Source organism: Passer domesticus, chromosome 15 (genome assembly GCF_036417665.1).
Source record: "Passer domesticus isolate bPasDom1 chromosome 15, bPasDom1.hap1, whole genome shotgun sequence".
Taxonomy (NCBI): Eukaryota; Metazoa; Chordata; class Aves; order Passeriformes; family Passeridae; genus Passer; species Passer domesticus.
Window position 1 is genome coordinate 9,208,000 of NC_087488.1, and position 19,328 is coordinate 9,227,327.

The following is a 19,328-nucleotide window of genomic DNA, read 5'->3' on the forward strand; positions in this document are numbered from 1 at the left end:
TATTAAATAACTACTTTTAGTGATCTTATCCTAAAATTACAGATTTTAAAAAATGCTGCTTCTGAAGTAAATATTATTGGAGCAAAATGAAAGGCTGCAATATTAAATAGGAATAAAAAAAGAGAATTTATTATTATGTCCTGGATATGTCATAAATAGTTTATTGTTATATCCTTCCAGCTATCACACTTAAAATGTAATTGATTCTGTGCTTTTTTTGTCATTTCCATTTCTATTTTTAAAGGTGTTTTAATTTTTTTAAACAGGATTAAGAATATATAAGAGACAATATACTAAAAAGTGCTAGTCAAATTTTGATAGGAATCATCCTTATCCCAACAGTTTAGATGGGTTTATCAGTGCCAAGCAGTCTTAATGCTTAAAAAAACCACCAAAACAAAAAACCCCCAGAGGACTATTGTTTTTGTTCTATCCGGGATCCAGCTTTTTTTAATATATTCCATACTTGAATATGACTTTTTTGGCTCTCCTCCAGTGCCTCCAGTTCCTTCTTTGAAGCTCAATTTAATTTTTTTAAGAATAGTCAAAGCCACAGTCTTATGAGCTTCACTTTCTGTGCAATGCATTTCTAAATGAGATCTTGCAGCCTACTTTTCCCTAATAAGGAGACCTAAATGCTGCATCAGTTTTCAGAATTTTAAAGGCAAACCTTGTACCTTTAAAACCTAGATGTTGTAGGTGAAGGAGCTTGTAAAATTTGAATTTGTTTCCAGCTTTAGTGTAACAATAGCTGTGACATCTTAGTATAGGTACCTTGTTTTGCACTGAGTTCTGCATGTTACCAGTAGTGCTGACAAAATATTCCATCCCTTGGGAGCCTTCAATTCCCCAAGCAGATTTCCAAAGCAGTAGAAGGAGCAGCTTCAGTGCTGACTGGTAATCTCCATATCACATGCCAGACATTTCTGTTGCCTTAAAGGACAGCTGCACCTTTCAGGGGGCAGGAAAGTGGATTTGAACACAAAACCAGCACACGTTTGTTGGGCACTTGCTGGGGTACAAAGTGATGTGCCTGTTCCTCCATTCGAGGCTGCTGAAAGAACCAAGTGAAGAAACAGAATTAGAGCCTGGAATGTTTTGTAATCCCATAAATATGCTAATAAGCACCACAGTTGCCTTTTGTCAGCATTTTCCAGTGGTGTTTCTGGTTGAACAGCACTGAAGCTCAGTACACAGGAAAAGGAAAAGCTCAGGGAAAGTCAGTGAGCTCTGATTATGCTCTGATCCCTCTGAAATTTTACATTTCTGAGTAACATGGCAGCATCATTTCCCAACCTTCTTTATCATATTAATGAAAGAAATATGAGGAAACCAATAAAACACTGTTCCCTTGCTCTGAAAAACAGTGCTATTAAAAAGCCTGTCATGTAAATTTAATAATTTGATAGCATTGTTCAACATAACCCTGGACCTTTACATCCAATGAGAGAGAGTGGTGTATAGTGTATGCACCTATGTTAGGAACAAGCATTTCCTGGCTTTTGATGTTCAGACAAAAAATAATTCACAAGATTTTTTTTTTAACCTGCATTTTCTTCTTTTTTATTAGAGATATTTACTTGCTACCTAGTTCAGAAGGACACATTTTCTGGTTTAATCTATCTGTGTGTACCAAAACAAGTGTACAGACACAGAGAAAATAACTTCATCATGGCTTTACTGAAGGGGGCAGCTAAGATATAAACAATGACTAAATTTGGAGTCGTGGCTTTTTGCCAAAGCTCTGTATATGAATATATATATATACATTGATTATTTTTTTCTCCCTCCCCCAGATATTTTAATTGGGTGAAGTCTGCTGGTCTCAGCTGCCTTTCCAGTTGACTTCATTGTCAGCTCTCAGATGGCCAATAGGGGTAATTTTGCATGGGTGACTGATTTTTTTTCTTTCCATAATATGCCCAGTTTCTACAGGCTGTGCTTTCTGCACACTGCTATATTTCATTGGTTTGTGTCTAATCCAGCCATGTTTGGAGTATGCTTTGTTTGCCTTATAAGTTCTTTAATTTTCTTTAATAATTTGAGCTTTAAATAGCATTTTATTGTAATAACAGGAAGTCCAACAAATACATCCCTGTGGATGTTATTCTGTGTGTTTCCAAGTAAAAATTGCCATTCAAGTAATGTGGCAGAATTCAGATTAACAGAGGAAAAATTTTTACTTAAAAGCTGTGTGTTGAAAGACTGCAGAAATATTCTGTGTAAAATATTTATATTTTGTAATGCTGCTTTATGGGGTTGAAGATGTTATGGGTGTAATATCTGATGCATTAAAAACATTTTAATTTATGTAAAGGTTGTCAAAATGGCAATGAGAAAACTGAAAACTTATTAGTGCTTTGTGACATCTTCCTAATGTTGCTGTTGGAGCACTAAGGGGAGTTTTTCATGTTTTCAGCATACAGAGTCTGACCTAAAGTACACAAACATAGATGGGAATTTTCCCACTGACATGAGTGGCCTTTGGAACAGGTCCATGTTTGGTTTCCTTCAGTCCAGGCCCACAGACACTCTCACACACTACATAAACATTGGTCCTACCAGAGAGAAAGCTGAGGCAATGCCTTGTGACTTCCCAAACATGTGGCAAGTGTGCAAGCGCAGGAGAGCTGAGCTGGAGCATTAAAGTGGGCACGTCCTCCCAAGGAGAGCCTGTTGAGACAAATCTGTAATTTTCAGACAGAACTGAAGACAAAAGATTCTTGCTCTGCTATTTTTTGGCATGTTCTCATTACAAAGACTTCTTGCTGTGCTTCCTCTAATTCCTCTGACATTCTGGTTACAAATCACCTGTTCTGCCTCAGTCTCCTGTTGGTTACATGACTCTGCCTCCCCACATAACAACTTTCTCATGTGAGCTCCACAGTCTTGTCTTTTCTTCATTATAAATAGATAAGCAAGTATATAAATAGTTGGTATGTGTCTAGCAGTTGAATGCATATTATCACTCTGGTCACTTTGATAGCACTCTCAAATGTATTTATAACATTTTAAAATTCAATTCACTATTGACAATATAAAGGAACTTTTATTTGGACAAGATGATAGAGAAGAAGAGTTGAGATTCTTGCTAATTAGCAGGAGTCACACTTTAAGATGTCTGCTTGGTTGCAGTTCATCTTTTAAGAAGTTTAAATTTGGTTATTCCCACATTTACAATTAAAAAATGGACTCTCCATATACTGCACTAAAATGTTTTCTTGTATATTGTAAGGATTTTTTTTCCTCAAATGTTAGTAATCTTATTCTTGTGCATTTAGATTGTTGCAAAAGAAAACTAGTGATTAGGAATTTATTTCTGACTATGGAATAGTTGTACTAATACTGAAAATGTTACAAAGAAAAGTCTCAGTTCACACTCTGTTTGACCTGTGAAAATGTTCCAGGGTATTTTTTCAGGTGTCTGTGGGAATATTTCCCTGGAAATCTGAGAGGCTCATACAGTGCCTGTGTAATATTTGATCAATATATGTCATTGATTTTAAATACCAGATCAGATGAATCAGTACTTCAGTGTCTGACTGCTTATGAGCCACCATTTCCCTGCTTTTTGGGTAAATGACCTTAGTATTTATAAGCAGATATTTTTGACACATTTATTTTGAATCAAAACAATAGTTTTTTCACTATTGCACACTTTTGGGGATATGGATAGACATGTAAGAAAAAAGACCTAAAGAAGGCAGCTGTTGCTGTCATGTTTCTAGATTCTATGATTAGGAATAAGAAATAATACAAATATGAATGATAAGTACTTTGAGAAATTTCCAACGGAGTTTTTTTGGTTATTCAGACCAGCACATGATTTTTTTTGAGTATTTCCCAAACCAAAGACTTTCTCAGAATCCTTTTTTGAAGAGTTATGCAGACCACCATGGTCATTTACTTGTGTGTCTTATATTTACCCCTATTCTGTGGTCTGTTCCTTTAGATTATGAATTTTTCAGTGACTCTATTGTTGCCTGTGATTGTACATGATTTAAATATTAAGAACAATAACCATCACAGTCAAACTAAAAGTGAAGTGAATGTGGCTGTGGCCAACATATTGAAACTTAGGAGACCTCATCCTTTTCATTGGGGTTGCTTCAATATTTCTAGAGAAGAGCTTTCTGGAAGCCACTCCATGGCTGCACCTGGAGATTCCCCCTCACCTCCCCCAGGAGCCCAGGCACTGCTGCTCCCTGCAGGCACCTGGCTCTGGGGCTGCTGCTTAAATGTGGGGGAACAGCTTGGGACAGGAGGAGCCATTACAAAACCCTCAATTATATACACTGAACGTTTTCTTGATTACATTTTTATCTTATATGTTGTTTCCAAGGAAGGAATCAGGACTATTTGTAAGACAGATTGGGAATGTGAAGATAATCAGAGTTTCTGGGTATTAGTGTGTGGAAATGCTGCCTGAATTCAGTGCCCATCACTGTGACTATGAATGCCCAGAGATTATTTTGTCTGTTTTAGAGACAAAAAAATGGAGGGACTCTTTTCCTCCCTTTTCAGAATTCTTTGAGAACCCCATCTTCTGTCTATGAGGAAATCAGATAAATGTCTTCATTAGGAACCTTTTTCAATGCCTCCTACATTTATTTAATGCAAGTCTGTTTTGTACCTTCTGGGTGCAAAATTCCACTTTCATAATGTCATATGAGTACTGAATATCTCACAGAATCAAGATCTGTACAGGCTTGCTCAGAAGGCAAGAAACATGTTTCTGGAATTTAACTTTGGTAAGTGTCTGCTTTATGCAGAATTGGTAAAATAAAATAATAAAGAAAAATATTTTTAATGCTCTTTTACAGGTGCAATTTATGTTAAGCAATATATGTATATCTCAATAGGTATCACTGTTTCATATGTGGGCTTTTAAGATGGGGCATAATCAAGGTCTAAATAAGCAGAATGTATTCAGTGTACACTGTACTGTCAGTTTGCATCTTGCAGGCATCCAGCTGCCTTCTGCCACAAATGACAGACTCCTCTCGTTGGCTGCTGGGGGGTGATTGCCTCTGCTCAGATTCTATTTTTATTTGACCTGCAGACAATTGTGTATATTCTCCATTTATTCCCTTAGACCAAGCTGGACCTGGCATGACTTCTGGTCTTTAAAGCTGTGCCATTGAAAGGATTGATATCTGCCAGTGACTGATACTAAAAAGGAAATCCTGTTCTTGCTTGATTTTTTACATTGCTTTCTCAGTTTTAGTGTTAGATTATAAGCCAGACATTTTTATAATTTGAGAATGAAAGCAAAGAAATGCTAGAGTTGACCTTGCAGGCTAGGAGAAATCTCAAGTTGTTCTTTGGAGATGTACTAATTCTTAGAGAAAGTTCAGTGTCTTTGATATAGCTGCTGTAAAATATGTAGGTCTTCCTGTGATTTTCCCTAAGTTTTGGTTTTCAAAAAGATCTAAAATAGAACAGAGGATGAAAGCCTATCAGGGAAACCAGCACAGTCCAACTTCAGATTTTTAAGGCTGATTATAAGAATCTGTTATCTCAGGAAGCCTTGCTTGTCCAGCACTTATGATTTCCCCTGAGCAGGAGAAATGCTAATTAATGTTCACAGGGCTAAGACAGTTTAGCTCAATGGAGAGACTGCTTTTTATTTTTGCCTTATTTCGACTTTTCCAAACAGACCAAGGTTTTAGTTCACATTTAAACAAATGTAGGCTAAAACCCAGCTGACATGATGATGAGACCAATTTAGCTGAGTACACAGGCTGAACCAGTGGAGTCAGTGTAGCATTAGATAAGAGCTAAGGCTGTGCTCCAAGTTGAAATGCTCCTGCAGTGAAGACAAGCCCTAAGAGAAAGACGTCAGAGAGCATAGGAAGCTTACCAGGGCAGAGACTAATATGAATGAAATTAAGTGAAAGGAAAATGTAAGCTGTCAAGCCTCCTAGCTTGGGCTGTAATATGCCATAAATAAATTTCCAAAAGATGTTGCAGCATTTTAGCCAGAAAATGTAAGACTGCATAAATAAATAGCTTGTTGTTGATGGGCTTTGCAGTGTCTTCATAATATAAATACTATAGATCTTGTTCCTGGATGGGCTGTGTGTGTCTGTAGGTGGGTGCTGCATCCAAATTCATCATGTTGTGTTCTTCCAAGTCAAGGCTGTGTTCAGTCTGTTCCCCATGCAGGGAGAGTGGCTCTTGGCAGCCATTCTAGTGCTGTGCCAAGGCTTCTCTTTAGAACTGGTGTTTTCATGAGTTGCAGTGTTATTACTCTGTAGTTCTTGGCTGCAAATTACATTTCTCATAAAAGACAGTATAGAAATAAATTTTGTTTTGTCCTTTCTAATGGATGATTTCTTTTATCATTGTGTCTGAGAAATAAATCAACACCCATAGAAAATGGCTTTTGGGAATCAAAGTTTGATATAGTCATTTGAGGTTTTGCTGGTGATGGCTGAATTTAATTACTAGCTTGTTCCCATTAAAATTGGTAGCAACAGAATTACCAAATGTTCTTTCAAGCTACCATATATTTTGGCTGAAAATGGTTGAGTTCAGTAATGTATTGCATTCTTTTATCATCAAAAGAAAGTGTATATGGTATCAAACGTAAAATTTCAGCATTTTAAGAACATGTTTAAATATTTCTAAACATGGATTCATGCTGTGCAGATATTATAATCATTATTTTTCAGCTCGTTTTAATTTAAAGTGACACCATAATGTAAATGAATGTACTAAGATATGTTTATATTCTGTGTATTTCATGTAATAAACATTTACATATAAGTCTGTTCATTGTTGCACACACACTAAACCTTCCCTGCTTTACAAATGGCAGACTGCTTCCCTTGCCCACCTCCCACTGCCACCCCAAACCTTACCATAATAGGGGCAGTCTGAAGTGCATGTAGAAGAGTAAGAAAGATGACCATAAGAAATGTGCCATTTGTACAATATTGTTTTAAGAAGGAATTCTTGTAGTGTATATAACAATATATTTGTAAAAAAAAAAATAAAAATATATTTTTTGTGCATTTTGTTTTTAGAGCAATAAGAAACTGTGTCTTTCAGGCTCCTGAACAACATTTCTCTTTTTGATAAAATATACAGTTAGAGAAGAAAGTGTTTTACATTTATAGGATGTCTGTTAAAATTCTTTTTTTAAGTCCTAGACCACCAGTTCCTCTATCTCTGCTTCTGTCAGAAGAAGAAGCAAGCATCCTAATTCAGTCCTTCTGGAGAGGTTATCGGGTAAGAGCAATCTATAATTATTTTGCTTGATGTTGAAAACTGTAGGACTGTGAAGGCCCCGGGGAAAATCCTTACATAAATTTTAAGTAGGGGATACTATAAATAGCTGCTGAGACCCCTATGGTTCATTGGCTTTGGATGTTGCTCTGCCTTATGCCTAGTGACTTCAATGTTTTCACAGGCATTTCTGCTGATGTAATCTCACTGTTTTCCTCAACAACAAAAAATCCACAGAAATTCGATTTTCCAAAGTACAATTAACACTGAACAATTTTCTTTCTTTAACTGAAAGTTGCTTTGGGTAGCTCTCAAGGCTGGAGTGTTATTTTGCTTCATGCAGGGATATGTGAGTGAGTGTGGAGATGCATGAGGAGGATTGGTGGGGTCTGTTGAGAAATAAAAGCATCCAAAAAGAAGGGACAAGGAATTGAGACCAAGAATGAGACAGGAGATTTATGAGAGGCATGAAGGCTGTTGTTCAAGGAAAAGGGAAACAAAATGACAAGCAGATGTTGTGAGGCTCAATAGTAACACAGCACTAGTGCTGTTCCAGTTTAAGGGGGAAGAGCAAGGTGCATAAAATAAATACAAAGAAAATTGTCCAGTGCTATTATTTTGGAGGGTAACAGCCATGCTAACCCTAGGATAGTAAATAAATTAATTTGAAAATCCTGAACAAGTTCTGTCCATTTTTTTTTAAAAAACCTCTAAAACCTTCACACTTCAGGAAGAAATGGACTTGAAATTCAGGTGACTTTGGTGATGAAGAAATGTCTTTGACTTCCTTTATCAAAACTTAAGCTTCTAAGTAGCCTCCAGATATAGCAGCAATTTTGTTGTGATGGACAGTGAGACATCTCTGGATGTCAGGTGTTCTTTAAATAACAACCAGTTTAAAACACTCTCTGTTAAGTTCTCTACTATTTTTAACAAGCATGAATATATAAGTGGCTTCTGTAATGTGCTGTGCAGCCAAAGACAATGAAATACCTTGAAATGTTCTTCTTGACTGATAGATTTTTGTGACTCTTTCTGCTTGTTTGTTTCCCATTATTTTTCTTTTTTTAAACAGAGACAGCATTGACACTAACATTAATTAGCACTGACAGTATCCCTGCAGGCATCCTTACAGTGGGGGCAGCCATTATCCAATAACAGTTGTGTTTGCTGAACACTGCAAGGTTGCTCAGATATCTTCTGCTTCTCTGAAAGCTTGTGAAGGGCACAATCCTGCCTTGTGTACATGAACTTCAGGATTTTCACACTGGTATTTATCATTCTAAACCAATCCCAGAAATGAGAAACTCTAGCTATAAAAGGTAGGAGACATAAAAAAATAATTCAGTCTATAAAATTAGCTATTGTTTTACCTGATTTGAGGTGAAAGAACATGGGGTTTTAAAAATTAAAAATTGCAATCAGAATATAAAATAAAAATCATTAGTACAAATTACTACATAGGGCAGTGTGTTATCCTTGGGCTTGCAGATTAAGAGAACACTAGGCTTAAATGGGATTTCATCATATTAATGATAAGTATATTATGAAAAATTACAGAAAGATTCAGATTATTTGCTTTTAAAATTAATAGCTCAGTCAGTTAACGCTGATTTAATGTTAATAGCTGATAATAACTGAATACTTACAAATACTTACACAAATACTTACACAAATAGTGCCTTTTTGCATTCCAAAGATATTTTTGTATCAAAATTTTAAACTGTTTTCCAAAGTTTTTCATTAAACCTTGGTTTATAATTCAGAGGATTTAGAACTTTGAAATAAAAATTGACACAGTGTGATAATACTGGATAATTAACCATGAGCACACAGATAACATGACAGTGTGATGGAGAGACAGGTGCTTCTTCCTTGGTCTTCTCAGACACATCTTCTGTGGATTTATTTTTAAGGTATTTTCTTGACCATATTGATTTAGGCAGTAGAGTTTAGCTCATTATATAACTGACTGAGCATCAGTCTTCTCCTGATACTTCACTTGTTTCTGCTACCTCCAGCTGTCTGAGCATGCCAGTATCAAAAACACATGGCAAAAAATGCAAAAATGGATCAGGCAGTAAAGGTTTTCTATGTAGAGGGGGGAAAAAGCTATAGGTACAGAATCTTGGGAACTCTGACAAATAAAGCATGATCAAAAGAGTAAATTCATCCGTATCTGCAGCAGAAAAACACTTGTTTTATGTCAAAAAAACACTTGTGTAATTGTTGTAGTAATAATTAATGACTGCTATCAACCAAGTCCTTGCTACAATCTTTCATTCAAAGACATTGATGGGCACTATGACAATTATTTCAAGTTTAATCAAGAACTGAATTCCAGAACAAATAGCAGTGGAAAATAGAGCTGTTGAGTTCTCCGAGGAGATCACAGAAAGGAAGACATCATCTTGAGAGGGCTCTTTGAGGGCCAGGAGGAGCCCTAAAGTAAGCCTTGAGACAACTCTGTCATCAGAATTCTTCCTTTTCACTTTCCACCATCCTTTTTTACTGAGATGCCATCCATCTGTCACGGGCCAAGGCAGTATTCAGCTGGGTGTCAATTTTCCAGGCACTTTTCCAGCAAAATATGATCTATTCCTTCACCCCTCTACTGCAGAATCTTTGCTTAGTGCCTTTTTTTTAATGGGCTCTTTTTAATCTTTAAAATTTACATAACTATTCCAGACTAACAGAAATTTTGCATTAATAGAATTTCCTCTGATGTCTGGGGGTGAACCTTTGCTGTTATCCTTCTCTGCTGTGCTACATGTTCTCACCTAGCACTGAAAGCATGGGGTTTTGCACTAAATCTTGTAATATCTTAGAGTTGAAATTGGACAGCATTATGTAAATATTCAGTGCTATTTTATACACATCCTTTGAGCAAAAGCTGAAGATAAAAATGCACCAATTTTGCTTTGTATCTTGCAAAGCATAGTTGTACTTTTGCTATCACAGTTTAAATACTGCTTTCCAGCAAGCTGTGGCTACCAGAAAAGGCTTAAACCCAGAAGGTCACACAAATATTCCCTGTTATTTACAGCAAGTGTAGGAGTGAACTCTCCCTTCAAAGCTAAAACCCCCCCAGGGCTTCAGGCAGTGCTGGTCTGCAGGAGAGATGTCAGTTGTTTGGACAAGATTCTTGACTCTCTTTATTTGCCTGGAGATTTTGCTGCTAAGTCATGGCTTTTTCATCATGCTAGCATTGCACTCTGGTTTCAAAGCAGAACTTTCTAAGGTATTATCAGTAGGCTAAACTGCATTATAACTATGCTGAACTATAATCTAGTAAGCATATTTGGAACATTTTAATGTATTTTGGTACTTTCCTGTCACCTGTTTTACTGCAGGTGGCATATCTGTGTTCTTTTTTCCTTTTTTGGTCACTTTTCTAAAAAGACACTTTGTTCTGGGAGCTCATTTTACTGCTTGGATTTAATGCTGACTTTGGAGTATTTGAGTATCTGACTGCCTTTATCTCAGAACTCTAGATTTCACTGGGCATTTCACTGCACTGACACTGTTTTATTTGCTTAGGGAGACTATACAGAAGCTACTATACTTGCCTTTTATCTTTTAACTGTTAAGAATTATTGTCTTTATGTTCAATATACAGAGACATGGGCCAAAATACAGGCGTTACACAGCTGAAGCTGTAAATGGACACATCATGTTTTCAGAAATTACATATTTAGATATAGAGATAGTAATTTCTCTATCTCCCTGCTTCTTGCACTTCTGTCATTTATATGCTTGTGTCCCATAAGCAGTTCCTTAACCCTTTCCTGTGCAGACAAACTGACTCCATGTAATAAGGAATTATTTGGCTTATAAAAGCAAATATGCTTATATGACAGCATAAAAGAAAAAATGTCTCTTGAAAGCCTAAATAAATTATCCTGTGTTTGGATTATATTTTGTATCTGAAAACAGTATTTGATGGATTTACTAGAACTTTTTTTTTTTTTGGTATAGCTGAAGATGTTACTAGTAGCTGTAACTTCTTTAATTTTTAAAATTTCATAGAAACCTTGTAAGAAGCCCTTATAACCTTTATAGAAGATACAACAGAACTATATCAGTATAATGGAATATTATTGGAGCTCTAAGATGTATCTGATCTCAAGTCACTGAGCAAAAGTCTTGTCTGTTTTTATTGATTGAGTAACCTTGTATTGTATTTCTGCCCTGCTAGTGCAGTGTCTGAAACATAGCAAGTTATCTTCTCCTCACTGGATTGAAAAGTGCTGTGGGAGTTCAGCTGCTGTTATTGCATTCTTAGCTGCAGCACAGAGGAGAAATCCTGGGAGGAAAGAATACTTTTGATAAATAATTTAAACTGTTTTCTTTAAGGTTTGGAGTTTTCTATAACTAGTGGAAACTAAGTTGTGCTCTTTTGCTGTGTATGTGTCTTAGTAAAGTGGGAGAAAAGCAGAGTGTAATGGAGAAGAGTGTATAATAAAGTTCAAGTCACAGAGCAAACTCTTCACCATATCCTGTGAGACTACAATATATACAATTTTATTTAGAAATTTTCTAGGGAACTAAGTAGTTATCTTCCTGCAAGGAAAAATATGTCCAGGAGAAACTGAACTTATTGCTGCTTGTTTCTACCATGATGTTCCACTTCAGACTGAATTACTAGGACATTGAACCTTAGAATCATGGAATGGTTTGTGTTGCAAGGAACCTTAAGGATCATCCATTTCCAGCCCTGCTGCCATGGGCAGGGACACCTTCCACCAGAGCAGGCTGCTCAGAGCCCCATCCAGCCTGGCCTTGCACACTGCCAGGGACGGGGCAGCCACAGCTTCTCTAAATGTAGTCCTGAAACAGAGTGACATTTTTATATGTAACATTTAAGAGGAAAATCCCAAACCCCAGAAATGGCATTTTTAAAATAAGTCTATTACAATTTGAGTATGACCAAGAGAATAATCCCCAGTGTCCAAGGTAATGCTGCATGTCCCTTTCCACTGCTGTTCAGGACAGCCCCTCGTGCACTGGAGGCAGTAATTGTGTGAATGCCAGCCATGGGCAACACACTGCTAATTAATCAAATCCTGCTTACAACAAGTGGAAGTGGCAGAGTGGTAAAAGCTGTTGATGTAGCTAGTTCACTTCTATGTTAGTAGGAACTACACCAGTGCAAAAACAATACTAGAAAAACTCAGCTTACATCTACATGAAATCAAGGCCTTTGACTGTTGTAATTTTTTTTTTTTTGTGGAAGCAGAATTATGCCTTTCATGGGGTGATTGACTGACAAAGAATAGGTACCATGTAATGCAGTCCAATTACTTTAAATAACAGATTAATGGCCCTCCTGTTTGTGAAAATTGTGTGGGTGGGATTGCCAGTCAGCCTATTTGCAGCTGGTGGCAGGTGTGAATCAGGTTGATGGAATAAATTTTCTTCTGCATGACCCTTTATGTGCCTCTTCTGCTGTATTATTTTGGTCAGTGGGCTGGTTTTATAGTGTTATGCTTTTCTGAAGGCACTAATACCCTTCAGCATAAGGCTTTAAATTTTAATTAACTCAAAGAATTAGCATCTCACTGCAATCTCATTCCCAGGAGTCCTTGGTAATCAAAGTGATCCCCTAATAGACATATTTATGTTTGCAATTGGATTTGTCAATTATGTGGGTTTTATTTCTGTGTAAGCTGAAAACTGAAAACCTCTGGGATTTTGCTTTTACCTCAGGCCCAGCAGAGAGGATGGCTGTCACATATTTGCCCAGCCACAGCCTTGTGAAAAAAATTGTATCCTCATCCTGGATAACACAAAAGTATATAATTTTTGTATTCTTTTCTGATTCCCCTTTCACAGGTTCGTTGTGATAGTGAAGTACAAGAGCTACGTCGGTGGCAGAAGAAGCTGAGAGAGGAGAGGTACATTAATGAGGTAGTGAGAAAATTCTGGGCTAAACAGGAAGCCAAAGGTAAGTGAATTAAATTGTGGATTTTTGGTTGGTTGGTTTGTTTGTTTTTTACATTGTGTTGATTTTTTATACTTTGAGTTGTATTAAAAAATAGGCCACGCAGTAGGACACTAATGCTGAGAGAAGGTAATGTCTGGTGGAAATGCTTGGCTGTTTCTTTACAGTCAATACTTTCCTTGAGTTGCCTGTGCAGCTGAAAGTGGCAATGAAAAATATAAGATAGGGCCTAAATTCAATATTTTCAGAAACTATGACAATTTGCTGGCACTGTATTTCCTAGGGCAGGATTAGACACCTACCAACTACTCATCATATAAAGCTGATTTTTACCAGATTGGTTGTAGTACAATTTTCCTGGACTGTGGGATTTCTATCTGGTAGATATTCTATTGACATTTTCCTGTAGTTATTTACAGCAGAATTTGGTCTGTACAGTTCTAAAAAAAAAATAATTAGAAAACAAACCCAAACAACCTAAAAAATTGCCAAGGGAAATAAGGCCAGATTGCTTCAAGAACTGGCACTGTAATGTGTTATTTTTTTGTCCTGTTTGTGGACAGGGCCAAGTCACCATTCACTTAGGCACACAAATAATCATCATCATCAAATGGTGATTGTTTGCAGCCTCTTTGTCTGCTCATGCAGGACTCACTGGCTCCTCAGGCAGTGTGCATTTTCCCAGCCTCTGTGGCTGACTGAGCCCTGATCATGCAGGGAGGGACCTCCACAGCCATGGAGGGAAGGTGTGAGGCTGTTCAGCTGGGCTGTTCAGGTGTAGAAGAGAGGGCAGAGATGTGGCAGCAGTCAGCTCTGGGTGCCCTCCAGTCTGCTGGCACTGTCACAGCTGTGATGGTCAACCTTTGCCCTGAACTACAGGAGAGTGATAATTTTTGGTGATACGACTTTGTTACAAGGGCTCTGTAGATTCTCCAACATTTATTTATGTTTATTTGCAGTTTTAATCTATTGAATAACAGGTTTTACTTACCAATCCTTGGAATTGCCTAAGGGATCTTTAATAGCTGAAATGAATTAATTCTGAGGAACAAAATCATACATCACAGCAGGAAAAAATGGTGTTTATATGTGTTTGTATATATGGGGTGTTCATATGCAGTAAGGGAAGTAGAATTCTTTATTTTAGTAGCTTAGACCTAGAAGATTAAATCATGTAATAACAGAGCACAAAAATGATGAAAAGATAAAATCAGTGAGACATGGTCTTCCAGCAGACTTGACTGACATAGAAAGAAAATTTTGGCAGAGCAAAAGGTTTTCTTCAAGTGGGATTTCATAGCCTCTCTACTACAGTTTATTATGAACTGGTAAATAATTGTAGGCATCTTTTCTTTTTAAAAGAAAACACAGATATATATGGGTTTAAATATCTGAAAACAGTGAATTCAAATCTCCTATCATAAAATTATTCTCATTATAAATTTAAAACATAAAAGATGAATTTTTTTCTTTGTAATACATAGTTAATTCTGTCAGTGTTAATTGCATTTCTGGAGATAATGATAGAGGTTGACCTCACAGGCTTGCTAATGCTTTTTAAGTGATTGCAATTTAATGTTTGTGGCTTGGACTCTGTTTTCAATTTGTTAATATTTTTATCATCTCATCAAGGCATGTTTTTTCACACATTCCATTGTCCATGATACCAGCAAAAGTTAGAGATGCATGTTTCCCACTTCTAAGAAACAAACCTATATATTCACAACGCACCAATGTGGAAAAGGATGAATATGATACTAGATGATTACACAGTCATAGTTTGCAGTCTTCATGCATGTAAAATCTTAAAGGGGAAAATTGCAAGCTGATTTTCAGAGGAGAACGTGAACCCATTCTCAGAATGCTGCAAAGAAGAAAAATAGAGGCTAAGGGTGGACTGTGTAATTTGACAGTTGATTAAAAAACTCCTGTGTCTGAAGAAATTTAATCTTCCTATAAACTATACTTAAGTTGTTTTGGAGACATATGTAGAGATAAGACTTCCTTTCCAATTGTTTCAAAAGGAAAAACAAATTTCCTTTTAATCACTCTCACAGAGCTTTCCTGTCATCAAATAATTTATTTTGGGACTCTAGGACACACAGCTGTTTCATCACATCAAAGAAAGTTGCAAAATTACCCCTTTTCAATTTTTTTTCTTCAACCAGTATAACTTTATATTGTTAATATCACATCGTCTTTCACCATTATCACACTGTTTCTCTAGTTTCTTGACTGAGCTCTGCTAGGTTAATTTAAGAGTATCCAGACATCAAATAGCCTTGGGGCCCAGACAGATGGCTATTTGGAAACAGCTGTACTAGTTGGAGAAGTTACTGTCCAGGGGTTTTCATTATCAATCTCAGCTGTGATGCCATAATTCATGTTGTTAGTGCTCCAGCTGCTCTTTTTTCTGCTCTTATTGTCCTGCTGTTTATTAGTGTAATTAAACCCTATTTCACTGTAAAGCCAGCAAGGTTAGTTTAACTGCTTTCACCAGTGATTCCATCCTACCCTGCTGACTTTGTGCTGAAGTGGATTGTGAACACACACAATAATGAATAGCATAACACAACTACTTTTTAACCTTGTCTTTCTAAGTGTTTGGTTTAACTGAATTCATTAATTTGGTTCATTCAATTAATCCCCTTTAATTAAACTACCGAACTCGTATCAAGCAGACAAAGCATTTATTGTTACTAAAACCTCAGATATCACACATAAAGCATTAAGATTCATGGTAAAAAAAAAAAAAAGTAACATTTTTAAGTAGATACAGCATTTTATTATGAAATTAACCACATTAGGAAAAATACTGAAGGATCTCTTTAATTTGTATATAACTAACTGTGTTTATTAGATGCTGTAAACAGTGTTGAACCTAACTGTAGGGGATGAATGGTGAGCTGCCAAATAGCTTTTAGAAAATGATGACTCGAGCAGTAATGTGATTCTATTGACACTACTAGAAAGATCAGCATACCTTCCATGGAAATATCAGCCAAAGACTCAGTTAATGCAAGCTAACAGGCAGAGTCTGCTTTGTTGGGATTTTCAGCACAGTGAAACCTTATTGCAAGGCTCTGTTCTAGGTAAAAACATAATTTTATGAAAATGTGTTTGTATGTGATACTTAAAAAAGGATACTAAGACATTAGAAATGTAAACTGATTGTAATTAACAAATCCAAAGTAATTCTTCACTTATTTTTTGGGTTTCAGAAAGCGTGTTAAAACATGTCCATTAATTTTGAAACAAACAGCTGACTTTTCATTAGAACCACACCAGAATGAAATACTTCTGGAGGGTCTCTTCTTTCTCCAGTTGAGACCAAAACTCTCATTTTGATGGGGTGATCCAGCCACTTCCCCATTGAAAAGGCAGCCCTGTCCCTCCCTGGCAGGGCACAGAGGCTGCTCTGCTCTGCTCTGCTCTGCTCTGCTGCCCTGGCAGCCCTTTCTGCTGGCTCAGCTGCCAGGCGCAGTGGCAGCAGTGGCACAGCCTGCACCCCAGCAGTGCAGGGAGCAGCAGTGCCCCTCTGGGGTGGCCACTCAGAGGCAGAGCAGCTGCTGAGCCCTGCAAGCCACACGTGTCCCGTGGGCTGTGCTGGTGCCTCCTGCCAGCCACTGATCCCCCCCGCCTCACTGCATGAGAAACTTTCCTGTTTGTTCCTCTGCAGTTCTTCAGGCTCCTCTCAGTCCATCTTTTATACTCTTTATTATTAGTTTTGCAAAGTGCTCTAGGATAGAAAGTGTGAAAACAGCGTGAAAATTACTCTATGCATTAATAGCACCTTGACCTCTTTTAATGCATATGCTGGCAAAATTTCTTTTTGAGTGCAAAGAAAAAAGTGTGTTTCCTTCAGCATGTATCCAGGATCATAAAGCTAGAGCATTCTTGGCTGACATTTTATTTGCTATACTGCTCCACTGCTGTGTAAAATTACATTCCACAAAATGATCTATATTTAAGGTATGACAGGCCTTACTCTGAACAATTTCAGACTGAAAATGTAGAGATAAGCATAACACTTAAGGCTCAGTTTAGTGGCTCACAGCTTTAGACTTGAAGGGAGAAGGAATTTTCTCTAATATTGCACAGCTGATGGGATAAATTTGTTCCACAGTTTTTTACAGAAATAAAAAATTGTTTGCTTTCCACAGAAAATACAGTTAATTAAAACTCAACCTCCAGAGAAAGTGAGTGAATAGCAGATTGTGGTTCTGAGCACCTTTTTGTGCAGATTTAGTACTGATGGGACAGCACTGGAAATGAAAAAGTGTCTGTCCTACAATGAAAGGAATTTGAAAAATATTTAAACTTTTTAATGAAAATACCAAAATCTTCATCACTTATGTGACCAAACACTCTGCTGACACTCTGCTGCAGTGGTTACTTCTCTGCTGTTGGAAAGACCCTGCTGCTGTTACACAAGCAGCACTTTTAGCTCAGTTATGTCCTAAGGGATTTTTTTCTTGTTCTTACCTGCACATAATTTGTGAACTTGTACTTTTAAAAATCAGTATTCTTAGGGAAAATAGTAAAAGAAAAAAAATATTCCTGGGTTTACAGCAATACCAATTGTGACCCTATTAGCTGTCAGGTCTTATAAATCAACCATAGCCTGGGCTTTGCAAGGCACTTGTGTAAAAGAGAGGGCACAGTGTGTGGAAAATGTACTTAAATCAAAATAAGACAGAAAGTAATCTTCATAGCAGGTGAGGGGGGTGATTTCCAGATACAGGAGGGAATATTATTTTACATTCTATTCCATTTCCAAGCTGTATTTTTCCTTTGGCAGTAGAAGTTATTACTTACCTATCTGGAGAGATTTAAAAAGTACTTCTTTCATGGCAATAATCTTTTCCCTTGGGAAGATGCATCCAGCAATACCCTGAAGAGCTCAAAATGGAGGTGTTCTGAAAAATCCTTGCAAATATGGGTGAGACACAAGGGAGAGCAGGCTGCATATTTATGGTGCTGGAGCAGGAACAGATGCACAGTGTCAAGAAGCAAAGAAATGCTTTTTGAGAAGGAGTCAGTCACTCCTTCTCCAGCTGTGATGCCTTCACCTGAACCATGAGGAAGGACTCAAAAGCTTAACATCAAGTTAAGCTGAACAGGGGAAGTCTAGTCTGCATTCTTTTGTAGGATGCCTGTATGTGATCCTATCACATCAAAGCTGAATTAATTGGAGAAGAGAAAAATGTTACACTCAGAACCCAGAAAAAAAATGGTTACACTGTGAAATTTCTTTAAATTCATTCCATAAACATCCTTGTTATTGGGGCCATAAATGAAGTTACAGCCACATGCTTGTTTGTAGGACTGAGTCGTTTCCCAAAGAAAATATTGAAAAGAGGATATATTTATAAATGGGAAATTTTACACTAGGCTTAAGATAATATTTAAAATTACTGCAGGTAATAATGTTGGATTAGGAGAAGGCATAGTCAGAATAGCTAATGGATTTCATAAAGACTGCTTCTCTTTGGTTTATTTAGGAAAATTCAGCCCTGTAAAATGTAAGGAATTAATCAGTTTTATGTGAGTTTCTTTTTTCCCATGCCACTTTCACCAAGGGTGGTTGAAATAATTGAGAAAGGTTTTGAACAAAATAATTTGTTTCTAATTTCATATGTCCTCCTTTTACTGCAGCTGCAATTCTTTAATTAATCTCATAATGGAATTCTTGTAAGTGATGACCTCCTCATATTCTATGGTTTTACACTTCTAATCTGTGATATAACAGATTTATATAGACACATATATATATTGAGATCTTATATGTTGAATGTGTTTTTCCTAATAATTTGGTTTCAAACTAAGCTTTATAAAAAGGTTAAAAGTGGAAGGCTGCTTGCTGTCACCAGGACAGGACACTGCACTTAAAATAATTTCACCCTTCTTTTTTTTAAAATGACTGTATTTACAGTTATTTGGTTTTGTCTTTCTGAAAACAAAAGTGCTGCAGTCAAAATGGTTCTAAATGGGGCATATATATGATTGCTTTTGATTTAAAAGCACATGTATAAAATTCGACTTACATAGAAGAAGACCTTAAATTTTCTTTTTTTTTTAAGGGAAAAAAAAAGAAAATCAAAGAACAAAGCAGTACCGAAGGCTGAGTATGTGCTGGTGGTTTTCATCA

At 36.8% G+C, this 19,328-nt stretch overlaps 1 protein-coding gene across 1 annotated transcript in view; it reads left to right on the forward strand.

The window, feature by feature from the left end:
* The window catches only part of IQCK (IQ motif containing K), a 35,873-nt gene that overhangs the window by 10,914 nt on the left and 5,631 nt on the right, over positions 1 to 19,328 (forward strand). The window contains exons 7-8 of the mRNA XM_064390899.1: positions 7,152 to 7,236; positions 13,069 to 13,180. Coding sequence (XP_064246969.1) covers positions 7,152 to 7,236; positions 13,069 to 13,180 — 197 coding nt within the window. The remainder of the gene's footprint in view (positions 1 to 7,151; positions 7,237 to 13,068; positions 13,181 to 19,328) is intronic.